This window comes from Zerene cesonia, chromosome 8, assembly GCF_012273895.1.
Source record: "Zerene cesonia ecotype Mississippi chromosome 8, Zerene_cesonia_1.1, whole genome shotgun sequence".
NCBI lineage: Eukaryota > Metazoa > Arthropoda > Insecta > Lepidoptera > Pieridae > Zerene > Zerene cesonia.
In genome coordinates, this window is record NC_052109.1 from 5,358,101 (window position 1) to 5,371,789 (window position 13,689).

Below are 13,689 nucleotides of genomic sequence, written 5' to 3' on the forward strand. Positions count from 1 at the left end.
ACAATAATAAATTAAGATAATGATAATATCTCGGAGCCGAAGTTTATACAACTCTGTGCGCTCAATAGCGATACACTTTCACCCCGCCGCAAACATTCAAAGCGCAATCGTTTCGAAATCGATCAATGCCATTGCCAGTCGAGGCAGTAGTGTCGCCGGATTTGCCAGTGCTACTTCGTCAGCGAATACAAGGAAAATGGTTAGTAATTATATGCCATTAATACAAGTTTTAATAAAACTATTAAACCTAATAATGGCATACAATTCCTTTTTATGAATAAGTAGAAGTGTGATTATTTGAAAAATTAAATATTGCAGTAATAATATTGTCACATAACTTGTTGCTCAACTTTTCTGTTTCTATTAGGCTGATAAATTAACTCAAGAGAACCGTGATACACAACTTAATCCATTGCTAAAAGCGGGATGGAAGGTACAAAGCAACAGAGATGCTATTGAAAAGGAATTCCAATTCAAAAACTTCAATGAAGCTTTCGCATTTATGACCAGAGTTGCTCTGCTTGCTGAGAAAATGGATCACCACCCAGAGTGGTTCAATGTTTACAATAAAGTACAGGTATTACAGCATTCATAATGATCACTTGACCATTGTTTTTAATAAATGGTTAATTTTAAAGGATGTTTAGCAATTTCATTTAGATTATTATCTATTTATTTGTTATGGTTTCTAAGTGTTTTCATGATGATCTTAAGTTATTAAATTACTAATAAACCTTCTGGCTAGAAATTGTCTTGTGTGGTTTTTTTATTGATATTGTTGGTAATTATAAGTTATAGGACTTATGCTATCATCACATAAATCAACCTTGATATACTTTTTTAGTTCTCATAGTAATAATTACTAGGTACTTAATAATATTGGACATTAAAGAAAGCAAGTAAATACATATAAAGTTTTCTAAACTTATTATTTCTTATAGGTGTATCAATGAAGGTGCCTAGTGTATTTTTATTAGAATTTGTTATATGCTAATTTTTCTTTCGTTTCCAGGTGACACTCTCATCTCATGATGTTAATGGCCTCAGTCAAAGAGATATCAAGATGGCAACATTCATGGATAAAATTATGAACTAATGGTATGGATGGACAGGACCAGAGAATTTATTTAATAAAAACAAACTTATTATGTACTATATGTGAATCAGTGGAAAACACTTCATATATTGCTGTTACTATTTATTAGCAAAATATATTTGTAATTGTTTATAAGAAATAATACATATATTGTGATTATTGCATTTTATTTGAAAATAAATTTACCAAAATATATGTATTGTGCAAAATATTGAGTTTGTTAGTAATTTGATTTAACAGCATTTTCTTACATAGCAAGGACATGTATATTTATCATTGAAGGGTTCTGTTTCAAAAACAGTGTTGGTATATTCTCTCTCCATAAGCCTCTTTAATTCCAGAGCATGCTCTAAATTTCTTGCTTCACATACAAGTTTGACCTACAAATAATATTTGATTAATAATTAACCCCACGCCACTAAGATCATTCCACAAGTATCTTTTTCTGAGATCCTGTACTATACAAGTGACTGAGCATCCTACTATGCATAAAACTTAAAATTAAAAATCATCTCGCTTATTTTTACCGAGTTGATTTCGACAAAAAGAAAATAAAATCGATTTATTCGTTCAAGCACATAGCAGCTAGCTCTCGAATGGATGAATGTGTGTCGTAATTATTATTATCGAGTAAATGACTCATTATACTCCTAATAATCATTTCGACAATCATTTTCTCATTATTAATGAGACATACCTCGACTTGATAAATATCGTTTTCCACCCACACGCGATCTTGGAATAACCGTTTTACATTGTATCCTGCTTTTGCCAAGAAGCTTAAAAGCTTTTGGAATGATGCTGCAGTACCCTTTATATCGACCTGAAACAGCAGTTAAAGTATAATGCTAAGTAGATGTTTAAGAATACTACTTCGGAAATACTGTTGAAGTAGGTTCGAAGAAGGAATTATTAGGATCGTTGATTTTCTGAAAGTAGGCTTTTCATAGTATATATTAATTAAGAAATATAATCTTTAAATATATATTATATTTATCAGAGGCTACAAGACACCCAGTATTCTGCATCATGATTCAGGTTTTGTATAATAAAAATAATTCCTATCTAATCTATAGAAATAAACTTATTAAAAGTGGGAGGAACAGAATAGAATTTATTTTTGCGATCTTTTGACCCAGAAATTTAAAGTCCAATATCATCTTATGTACACTTTAAAATTGTACATAAGATGTACATTGAACGAATCTTTATTTTTATTTAATTTTATTTGTAAAAAGATTTCTCATAAGGATTTTTTGCCGTATAAATCATATTTATAATAAAATTTACTTTAAATTTAATGAGGCGACCTTCCGCTGCCAGTCCTCTGTCGAGGCATCGGCTTATCAAAATTGCATCGATGTTGCCTCCGCTTAAAATACATACCACGCTGAAATCACAATGCATAAACATTATATAAAAGTTATAAGATTGACATAATATTTATTGTGTAACCACGTCGGTTACAAGAATTTTTTTTTCCGAACGTAATAATAGTGGGTAATTTTGTATAGGTTTATACATAACATTACATTAATACCACAACTTACTACTACTAAGAACTACATAAATACTGACTTTTTCGTTTTCAATTCTGGCACAAGATTGCTTATAATTGCAGACAAGGTGCACGCAGCAGCCCCTTCGACCACTAAACGCTCCATTTCAACTAAATGCAGAATTGCCTTTGTGATCCAATCCTCATTTACTAGTAACTAGAAATATATTGCGCAGACCAACTTGTGATTTTGTTATCTTTACGATATTATTTTAATAGATATCGAAATTACTATGATTATTACCATCTTGTCCAGGAGAGGTTTAGCTGTGTGAAATGCATTAATACCAACGTTAGGCATCGCTATAGAATCAGCAGCTGAACTTTGCCACGGAAGGGTAACCCGCTCGCCGGTCTCAAGAGATTTAAAAAACGTCGGAATTTTTTCAGATTGTACACCCTGTTTTTATAATTATGCTAATTAGATACAATATCTATACTAAGGTTATATAGATTCAACTTATATGAGAATTTTGGAGTTTGGTAAGTCCTCTATACATCCATCGTAGTGATTCAAATTTATCTGCGGAGGTTTTTATTTATGTTTTTGAATATTAACGCGTATAACAGTTACGGGTTAAAATTTTGACCTAAGTTTTATAAAGTTGGACTGTTTGTCTGCTAAAACAAATCATAATAATCCATATTACGTAAACAAGACACTCGGGTTTAGCGTGCTTTATAACAGCGGCGATAGCAGCCACCAGGCCGCCACTTCCCACCGGCACCAATACTGCATCTACTGCGGGGATCTGGTCGAGGATCTCCAACGCCAGTGTACCATATCCAGCAAGTATGTGCGGATGATCACGTCTGAAATGCGAATTAATTTTAAAACAAAATTAGGGGTTAGTATTAGACCTATACTTATAATACTGAGCACGAAAAATTACCTATACTTATAGTAAAAGAATTTCATAAATTGAGTTTTCATATTCAGAGGTAGGTACCTAAGTAACTGTGTAATCATAATCATCACTGTTTATTATAATATAGTCATAGTATATATATAAAATTCTTGTGTCACAAGGAACACCCATACTCCTCCGAAACGGCTGTACCGATCCCATAAAATTTTGTGTACACATCGGTTTAATAGGTCTGTGAATCGGCCATCATCTATTTTTCAAAAATGTTGAGTGTAAGGCAGAGCAGCGTTCTAAACGTTTTGAATGTGTCCGAAACAAATGAATATAATTTATGGAGGTTCTTAACTGCCATTCTTTTGTCTTATTATAAACCAAATATTATATAACATTATATATAGTCAATCAGGGTAATTGTAAACAATTCTCAACAATTTTTTAACTATGTAAAAAACCTTCACTTATTAGGGAACTAATACAACATGTTTTTTCTGTAAAGTATCTATGAAAAGTTATTAGATTAAGGTTTTTATAATAAATGTTTTGCAAATACAGAAAAAACATCGGGGCATTTTTCTAATTAACAGGGGGTTCACAATTATCCTGATTGACCCTAAAGAAAAACAATTTTTAGTAGTATCTTTAAAACACACCCATTAATATAAGCTAATCCCTTTTCTCTGGCCACGGCTCGCGCGATTCTTTGACTCTCAAAAAGATTTCCACCCTGTACTACAACTTTGGCTCCAAGGTTATGGCATTGTTGCAATTTACCAATAGGCACAGATACAGGCATAACCACTGTTACAGGTATTCCAAGCTTTTGCCCGTAATAACATAGTCCCATGGCCTGATTACCCAATGAAGCAACGACTATACCTAACTTCTTCTTATCTAAAGGTAGCATTTCCAATGCATTCAATGCACCTCTTTCCTTGAAGCTGAAAAAAATAATAAACATACACTTTATATTCTAACAAACATTTTCATTTCGATTTATTATTTAAGTAGGTATGAATTTTGTTATTAATATTCATAAGTACTGGATAAACAAGAAAAAATTGAGGAAGGTCTTTCAAGATATGAATAACTATGTTGATATCTCATTATGTTTGTGAGAATTCTTATTGTAAGCGATTGTTATATACTATCCATTTCATTACATAGAAAAAATATAACGTATTAAGAATGAGGTAGTTTTATTTATTTGTTACCTGCCAGTTTTCTGAACAGTTTCTAATTTGTAATAAATGTTCATTGCAAAGTCTCGTTGTTTATGCGATATCTGTAATTACAATGCATCGTTTGTAAATTTATTTATTTAAACATTACCAGCTGATTTTAAACTGTAATAATAACAATAGCAGCGTACAGTGTACGGTGTTTCCGGCATATATTTTCTTATACGGCCTTGAGCGTTTACTGCGTCGTCATATGTTATAGTCCTGGGATTGTCTGGATCACAAAATTCATCAAAATCTTCCTGGTATATTAATTTTAATTTAAGTTATGTCAGTTAATTCATACATTTGATTACATTACTCAAATTTATACCAATCATACTTACGTATCGTCGAGTCATTTTTATTTATGAATATGAAAAATTTTAACTATGAATTTTGCTATATTATTATTGTTTGCAGGTATATGAATAACAGACTCAAGATTATCGAAAATCAATTGACATCTTGTGTCAGTTATATCTAGTACAATTTGTAGTTTTTTGTAGAAAAAAGGTTGTGCTGGCGGTTTTATTTGTACTAAAATACACTTCGAGGAAAACAGGCGCATATAGGGATAGGGCTAAAAGGCTCTTCTAGAAATTTACACTGATTCGGAAACAAGCGTTCCATCACTCTCTTTAGGGTACAAGCATGCTCTATACCTTTTGTTTCACATAATATTTTTAGCTAGAATGAAAGAAATTGATTGTAAAGTTGCTCATTTTTATTTATTTTCTTAATGTGCTGCGCCATTATATACTTACGTAATTAATATCATATTCGTCCTCTTCGGGCATAGCTTTCTCGGCTAAATAATTAATTATGTTGCCCCCCACGTTAGCAATCATACTTAAAACACGTAAATGTTCATGTGGATCATTTGTATGTACGCGCACCTAGTGCATTAATGACATTTAAAAGAATTGAATGATTGAATGACGGTAGAAGTAATAAATATAAAATTCTTACGCTTAACTTTATAATTCGTCCCTCGATTGCTTTTGCTCTTTCTAAACATCGGGACAACGTTATTGTTTCTATATTTCCGCCAGTCAATATACAGACAACTCTGACATAAAAATACACAATTTAATAAGGCATATTATTTTAGTTATGTATCACGTAACTACCTATTCATAAATAATGACATTTCTAGCGCTTGTAGACAACGCTTGCGACGTACACCGGTCCGGAGTAAGAAAGAGCGGTCGTCCACGCCAGGTGTCTTGGTGCGTGTTGGATTTCTGTAAATTGAGTGCCGTCTACCTGCGTTCTTTCTCATTAAAACCTTATTTTTTTAAACTCAACTATTTAATATAAAAAGTAATATTTATACATTAAATTTATACCAAAAATAAAGCGCATAGACGGCACCGCAATTTAAGATCCATCCAATAAAAATATATGTATTATGCTATGTATGGTTAGCCGTTTATGGGCGACTTGTTATCCGATGAAAATAACTGCAGTCTACAAGTGCTCTTATAGTAGAAGAATCATTTCTTATTATTTAGTGTGCTACCAAAAATTATAACATTAACATTCGCTAGATTTCTCAAGGTTGTGAATTCTGAACACAATGAACGATGATAGAGTCGTAATTTATATCAATAACATTTCATTGCTGTTAAATCTAATGAAAGTGTAATTGATCACGAAAATGTGTGTCGGAAATATCAATCTTTATGATATATATGGTATATACACACGACTTGCGTCTCAATTCTGGTAGTACATCAGGAATGGCCATAAATGCACCGAGGCTGGCTGCAGCTGCTCCCTCCACAACTAGCTTTTCCTCCTCTGCTAGGTGTAGAATGGCCCGTGCGATCCAGTCATCATCAACTAGTACCTGTCAACAGTTTGGTTGAATGGATCATTCTTCTGGTATACCTACCTACACGCACTACATACTTAGCAATATAATCTGTGCTTGCCGATTTCTTAGATCTCTTATCTACTGCCAACATAAATTAGATCGTTAAACACTATACCAGAACACATTCAGGTAAGCGACTTAACTTACCAATTTATCCACTAAAGGTTTTGCAGTATGATAAGCGTTATAACCAGCAATGGGTACTGCCAACGACGTTGCTAATCCTCGAGTTACTGCAGTTTTTTGGGGTCCGTCATTTTCCATTGCTTTAAAGAAGCTGCGCGATTTGTTTGATTCAATTCCCTAAATTCAATTATACACTTAGATTTTTTGACGTGGCTATTATTCTATATTCGTTACTATAAAGTATTTTTTCCACCACAATATTATGAATATTAATCCAATTATTTATTCGTGTAGATAAAAAAAACCAACGTAAAAATCAACATAACTGTCACAAACTATACCCTAAAAACTTTTAATATGTGATACATATTTACATAAACTAAAATTTCTGGTTTCATGTGTTTAACTGCAGCAGCTACTCCTGCAAGCAGACCACCACCACCAACCGGAGCCATGATGACGTCAGCTTGCGGAAGCTGACGTAAAATTTCAACCCCAATGGAACCAGACGCTGCGATAACATGAGGATGATCGTATCTACAAAATTACCATAACGAGGTATCATTGAAAGATATAAGGATTAATTTTAAAATGTAACTCCTTATCTCCCGGTTGTTTGTCTTCCTGCATGTTTGTCTATATTCTCCTTTGCGTATCTTATATAACTAATAATTTACACATCAGTGAAACAAATCAGATGTTTTTAAATCCCGAATTGGAATAGATATCGTTACCCCAAAGAGTTACCCATTTATATACACTTGTCCTCTTTTTTTAAGCATAATGAAGGCTTGTCCTCTAGCCTCGTCAAGATTTTCTCCGTATGAGACTACAAATGCACCCAATTCATGACATCTTCCTACATAGATAATTGATGAATTTGATGGAAGCACCACAGTAACTGGTATTTTCAAGCGTTGTCCGTAGTAAGCTAAAGCCTGAAAGCAGTACATGTATTAAAACTCGTTTATTAAATTCAAATCTTTCAGTTAAATAGAAAGATACATAAACTGAAGTACGTAATTAAAAACGAAAAGAAATATAATATTGTTTTTAAATTTACGATGCACGAACCAGAGCCCAGTTTCCTAAAGATGCTGTAATAACACCTCGACTTCGCTGTTCTTCGCTTAACATTGACAGCGCGTAAAATGCTTTTCTCTCATTGAAACTGCCACATAATAAAAGGTAAAAAGCCTTTATTTTTGCGAAAGTAAGATGCTTTTATGAAAAATATTACCTTCCAGTTTGATGAAATATTTCTAGTTTATAATAAACTTCCATTTCAAATTGCTTGCAACTTTTGGATCTCTAAAATGATGTAATTGTGTTATTTCTTGGTATCAAGAGGTTATAAAATCACTTTTACATAATAAATACATTTAGTTTACCAATAGCGGGGTTTCTGAAATTTCTTCGTGTATTAAAGCATTTGCTTTCGATATATCGTTGTAACTTATCTTGCGTGGGTTATCAGGATCACAGGAAGGATCTATGTCTGCATTATCTGCAGGCTAAAATTTTTTTTTCCTTGCCTTAATCTACGAAAATTTCTGATAACGCAAAGTCCACACTGTATATAATCAAGGTAAAAAAATAAAAAATAAATTCTGGACCAAAGCTAAATCAATCAAAAAGCCTACCGGTGAAGGACACCACGGCACAGGCTGCACTATATTTCGCTTAGCAAGAACACCCGGTGCCTCGCCTAAGGATTCCTTTTGAGCTTCTTGTTCTTTTATATCTTTAGCTGCCTTATGCATTGTGTGATTTTGAATATTTATTATCTAGGGACTTTTCTTATTTCTGTTTTTACTATATCTTCATGTTGTGTTGTGATCATGGATATTTATGGTTGAGATTAAGATGTGACAGTAAGTGTGTCACTATACCTTCCAAGAACACAGAGTACGTAGATAGGACCGAAAATATAACCTTTTTATTAACCATTCACCTACTTTTTAATTACGTAATCGATAGTATAAGTTAAAGTACCTACTTGAGTCCTATATTATCCTTCTAATTAAAAGCTCAAAAGTTTGTAAGAATGTATGGTTATATGGAATTTGGTACACAAATTCTAGTGTATATAGTACCTACATTATTACCTTTATGCGATTACCATACATGCGAGTTAGGCGACGGATCCAGCATTCTTTAATGTTTTCAAGTTAATACACCAGCTACTTTCTTTTGGATGACAGATGATGATTTTAAAACGATTAATATAATGAGCAATAACTCTTGGAAATGAAATAATTTAAAAGCCAGGCCGAGTAGCAAGTATAAAATAAAATAAAGTCAATTGAAACTAAAAATTTTATTCGCACTTATTTGTAACATTACAATATTTTATGATAAAAGAATTTCTCGAGCATCACGAATGTTATGGTGCTTATTTTTGCATGCAAACAGGATTTGGAGCTAAGCAAGGGCCACGTCTAGCACCAGGTACTTTATCTTGTTTATCAGGCATTTCTGGGAAAAAGTAGTCTTTATAGTGTTTCTTGACTTGTTCTATCAATTCTTTTGTGTGATCCCATCCTCTTGTTTCGGCTATAATTTTAAGCTGTAAAGGAATTCAATGTTTAGTACCTACTTCTAAGCAATTCGTTCAATTTCCAGATAATTTATCGTTGGGTAAAATATTGTTAAAAAGAAAGAGCAATATTAAACATAATAATGGATTATAAATAAAAAATGTAATAAAATTACCTCACAACTGAATATATCTGATTTCACCCAAGCTCGTTCTGGTATACAGTCTCGAAGCGTTACACCAACAGTGGACAGCAGACCGCATAGTTCCGCCATACCACCGGGGCGATCAGTCACAGTCACTTTGAACTTCACCAATCGACCTTCCGCAGCCATTCCTCGTTCCAGAGCGCGCGCCAGAATTGTTGTGTCAATATTTCCGCCACTTATTACACAGCAAACTCTATAAGCATTGGAAGCGTTTAATTAATTATTATCAATAGTCTTATATATTATTAAATCTTATCTTGAGCCATCCGTACAATATTAAAGTTTTCCATGGGTAAAAATAAATAGTTTGTAAACGCCGAGATCCCTAAACAAATAAAAATATTGTTACTTGTTGACATTACTTACTCTTGCCTTTACCTTAATTAAGTCAAGGTTGTTTATTTTAAAATTTAGACTAGGTCCATTATTTAGATCCAGACTAAATAATTACTTTACTTTTAAAAGTTGGTCCTGTGGTACATTTATTTCTTAAGATGTCCACATGAATATACTCAAACCAAACAGGGGGAAAATGTCTTTCAAGCTCTTTGCATGTGAAAGCTTTAGTGTCTTTTTCATTAATTAATTATCTACATTAGATTTACTATAAGTTACTTAACAACCGTGTTTTTATCTAAAGATCAAATCAGTGTACTCTTGGCCTCCGCTGCGAAATTCAGAGAATAAGTATTATTGTCTAAGTTAAATCTAATTTAATTGAAATCTTCGCGTCGTTTACTTCCAAAGCTCACGCGAAAGAAGACGCGGGCTCCAGATAGATCATAGTATAATTGTATGGAAATAAATTCTATAAAAAATAGCATTCACTTTTTTCCTTTAAGATTAGGAAATAGGCCAGCCATGATAGCAGCTATCGGTACTGCAGCAGCACCTTCGACAACAAATCTTTCTTCTTCGACTACGTGCATGATTGCACGGGCTACCCAATCTTCTTTTACTACAACCTAAATAATAAATATAAGGTACATTCATTAAAACGAAAAATGATAATAATAGTACTATTTATAATAAAACGTTCTGTACCATTTTATCTAGCAGTCCTTTTAGATTATAATAGGTATTGACGCCAACCATATTGACCGCCAATCCATCAGCAATGGTAGAATCTATTGTTATGGCAACTCTTTCATTTTTTTTAAACGACTCTACCATACTACATGTTTTTTCTGTTTGTACTCCCTGAAAAAAAATTTCTAATATTAAAATCTTAGTATAATTTGGTTCAGTTTTTCATATCAAAATAGGTTTTAGTTTGCTTTTAACAGCTAACTAATCAAAAAAAGTTAAATTGTGAGTGGTGGAACTTACGTATACTTCAGTGTCTGGCTTAAGGTGTTTAATAGCTACTGCGATACCAGTAACCAAGCTACCACCGCCTACAGGCACCAGTACTGCATCTACTCCATGAATTTGTTCAATTATTTCAATGCCTATTGTTCCTTGACCTTCGATGACATTGGGATGATCGTAACTGAAAATATAAATTTTATACAATTTTAAATTTTCTGTATTTTTTATCTGATTAACTACAGCATAGGTTGCGGCTATATCTAGGTATATAATTTTTAATTACAAAAATGATACTTAACATATTAAAGTTATAAGAATTTAGACATGATATAATAAATAAAGAAAATTTGTATCTACCCGTTTATATATCTCATTTTCTTTTCTTTAGACACACCCATTGCAAATCTTTTGGCTTCTGCTATGTTATTGCCGTGTAACATTAATTTAGCTCCAAATTGTTCACATTTCGATACTTTAGTAATAGGAGCATGTATCGGCATTACTATTATACATGGTATGCCCATTTGTGTTGAATGAAAACTCATAGAAAGTCCATGATTTCCGGTTGAGGCGGATATTACTCCTAACTTTTTTTGTTCATCAGAAAGTAGAGTTAACGCATTTCTGACGCCGCGCTCCTTGAAACTGATAAATTTTTTAGTTTTAAAAATACGTGTACTGTTTTAATAGCGATTTACATCATATATATTTACCATCCTGTGTATTGCATGAATTCTTGCTTTAAATAGATGTCCATTCCAAGTTTTTCAGACATGTGCGCTTTCTGAGAAATAGAGTGGTTCTCTTTTATTTATAAGAATTTATACAAAAAAAAATAAAAGATTAACAAAAATAAAAAAAAGCATGTATTACCGACGATGCAGTTTTGACGACATCCCCGCTAATTCTCTTTGCAGCAGCAAGGATATCGTCATATTTAATTTTTCGTGGATTATTGGGATCACAAAACTCATCAAATTCTATATCCTGAATGAAATAAGACGTGAATAATAAAATCTTACCATTTTCATTGGATAATATCTATTTTAATCTTACGCATACTTTGTAAGTACATTAGATTTTTCCTAATATGCAATTGCAAATGAGATCTTCTCCTTTACAGATTTTAAACAGGAATAGGGAATTGGTTTATTATTAAGAAAACCTTTAATTAAAAGAATAGGTACTAGGTTTCGCTCGCTTTCGATTCGAGGTAACACTATTCCCCTTTTCTGATTTAGAACACAGAAGAGAAGCTTAATACAATTATTTTTATTCGCTTTTATCATAGAACCTGTACTTATTTTGCAAAGAGTCACACACAAATTTCGGTCCCCTATTCTATATATATGGGGGTCGGGGGAAGATTAAGGGAATCCATTTTAGGGAACTGGTTAGGATACTAGTTATAAATAGAGCCTATGTCACTCTTCAGCTCTTCCACTATTTCCACTTAAACAATCACGCCAACTCATCACTCCGTTTTGCCGTGAAAGGAAAACAAACAAACACAATTCTGTAAGGATATAATCGGAATTTTGTGTGTATGTAAATTTTAAAATGCCTAGGCCAAATTTAACCTTGTATTTAGGCATGTTTTAAAGTCATTCATGCTTATTTTCATGCCCAATTTTGATATTGTTTATCTACCTACATTGCAACAACAATTTTTTTCACCTTTATTTTTAATAAAATATGCAGAATGCAGAACTCTTAAGAATTCTTCCTTCTTCACTCTGTCACATGATTTTCTATTTTATTTATATTGGGTTGTTGACCGAAATTATTTAACCGTTATTAAACCATATACATACTTATATGCCACTTAAGTATTTGCATAATTTTGTAATTAATGTAGCTTTTAAAAATTTACTTACATCCTGCATTTTGATTATTGAAAAACAATTTAATTGATTAAGTGCACATTTATACTAACGAATAATTTTAATCATAATTTAATGATGTATAAATATAGCTGCTGTTACCGGAAAAATGACTTGCTATGTGTATTATAAAAATAATAGTGTCAGAAAAATGACATTTCTTTTAAGGCAGGTCTTTTTTATATTTTATTTGAGAAATATTTATGTCTAATGAGGTTTATAATATTTGCTATATACTAAATTGATTAATAATAACTAAGTTCAAATTATAAAGACATTCCAATCTTATGCCAGAAGCATGTGGAAATGTTCAAAGAGGTAGTTATTAGGCATAAATAGTCTGTTGTATATGCTGATAAAGTCTCGATTATCATAGCGAAAGGAATGGGTGTTAAATTTGAATTTTCAGTTAATAATAAAATAATTAAGGTAACACAACTACTAGAGGATGACGGATTGAACATAACTCTAACAAAAACTATTTTGGTCGCAGTTCTTGACCAAAGATGTAGTTGGGAGTCATTGATTAAATGATGTGTTTAAATAAATGCGTGTGTACGTTACAGTGTATTCGTAAAACTGTGTCTGAGGAAACTGCTATACAATGCGACGTGGTATACGTGTGGTGTACGATGTAGTATAACGGTGTATATGGAGTTTTTACTGTGTCCTTTATGTACATTTTAATTTTAAAAGCTATAAATTTCATAACGAAGAATCATAAATTCTTTACAACTTTTAAGGATAGCTTACTTTTCATTTTAAGCGATCCGACGCGTTTGCCTTTGTGTAAAACAAAGATTTGGAATGACAAAGATATTCATAATCAGCTCATGGTCGTGACGAAAAACATAATTACGCGTGGTGTTACAATGATAGATGTGTGAGTAAGAAATTCACGATATACTTTTACTTTGACTTTGTGGGTTCCCTACCGGGAGTTGCAAATAAAATATGATTTTATCCCACAAATAACTACGTTTAATGCTCACGGTACGT

At 32.4% G+C, this 13,689-nt stretch overlaps 4 protein-coding genes across 4 annotated transcripts; 1 reads left to right on the forward strand and 3 right to left on the reverse strand.

The window, feature by feature from the left end:
• The first annotated feature begins 4 nt into the window (after positions 1-4).
• Positions 5-1,252, forward strand: LOC119828515 (probable pterin-4-alpha-carbinolamine dehydratase). The gene is made up of 3 exons (XM_038350683.1): positions 5-199; positions 368-577; positions 1,013-1,252. Exons 1-3 carry the CDS (start codon positions 20-22, stop codon positions 1,094-1,096), a joined length of 474 nt encoding a protein of 157 aa, XP_038206611.1. The 5' UTR covers positions 5-19; the 3' UTR covers positions 1,097-1,252.
• Positions 1,253-1,300: 48 nt separating this feature from the next.
• On the reverse strand, positions 1,301-4,662 carry LOC119828517 (L-threonine ammonia-lyase-like). The gene is made up of 7 exons (XM_038350684.1): positions 4,174-4,662; positions 3,305-3,467; positions 2,899-3,054; positions 2,675-2,811; positions 2,387-2,486; positions 1,794-1,919; positions 1,301-1,476 (listed from the first exon to the last, which is right to left on the reverse strand). The coding sequence occupies exons 1-7, from the start codon at positions 4,479-4,481 to the stop codon at positions 1,330-1,332; spliced, it is 1,137 nt and encodes a 378-aa protein (XP_038206612.1). The 5' UTR covers positions 4,482-4,662; the 3' UTR covers positions 1,301-1,329.
• A 68-nt stretch (positions 4,663-4,730) lies between these two features.
• On the reverse strand, positions 4,731-8,511 carry LOC119828725 (L-threonine ammonia-lyase-like). Its single transcript, XM_038350968.1, has 13 exons — positions 8,392-8,511; positions 8,140-8,262; positions 7,989-8,059; positions 7,823-7,919; positions 7,496-7,686; positions 7,123-7,285; positions 6,770-6,925; positions 6,453-6,595; positions 5,713-5,812; positions 5,508-5,639; positions 5,290-5,430; positions 4,893-5,003; positions 4,731-4,805 (listed from the first exon to the last, which is right to left on the reverse strand). Exons 1-13 carry the CDS (start codon positions 8,509-8,511, stop codon positions 4,731-4,733), a joined length of 1,623 nt encoding a protein of 540 aa, XP_038206896.1.
• A 542-nt stretch (positions 8,512-9,053) lies between these two features.
• On the reverse strand, positions 9,054-12,693 carry LOC119828726 (L-threonine ammonia-lyase-like). Its single transcript, XM_038350969.1, has 9 exons — positions 12,685-12,693; positions 11,681-11,794; positions 11,521-11,591; positions 11,165-11,452; positions 10,826-10,988; positions 10,541-10,696; positions 10,325-10,461; positions 9,464-9,689; positions 9,054-9,317 (listed from the first exon to the last, which is right to left on the reverse strand). Exons 1-9 carry the CDS (start codon positions 12,691-12,693, stop codon positions 9,144-9,146), a joined length of 1,338 nt encoding a protein of 445 aa, XP_038206897.1. The 3' UTR covers positions 9,054-9,143.
• Between the last annotated feature and the right edge of the window lie 996 nt (positions 12,694-13,689).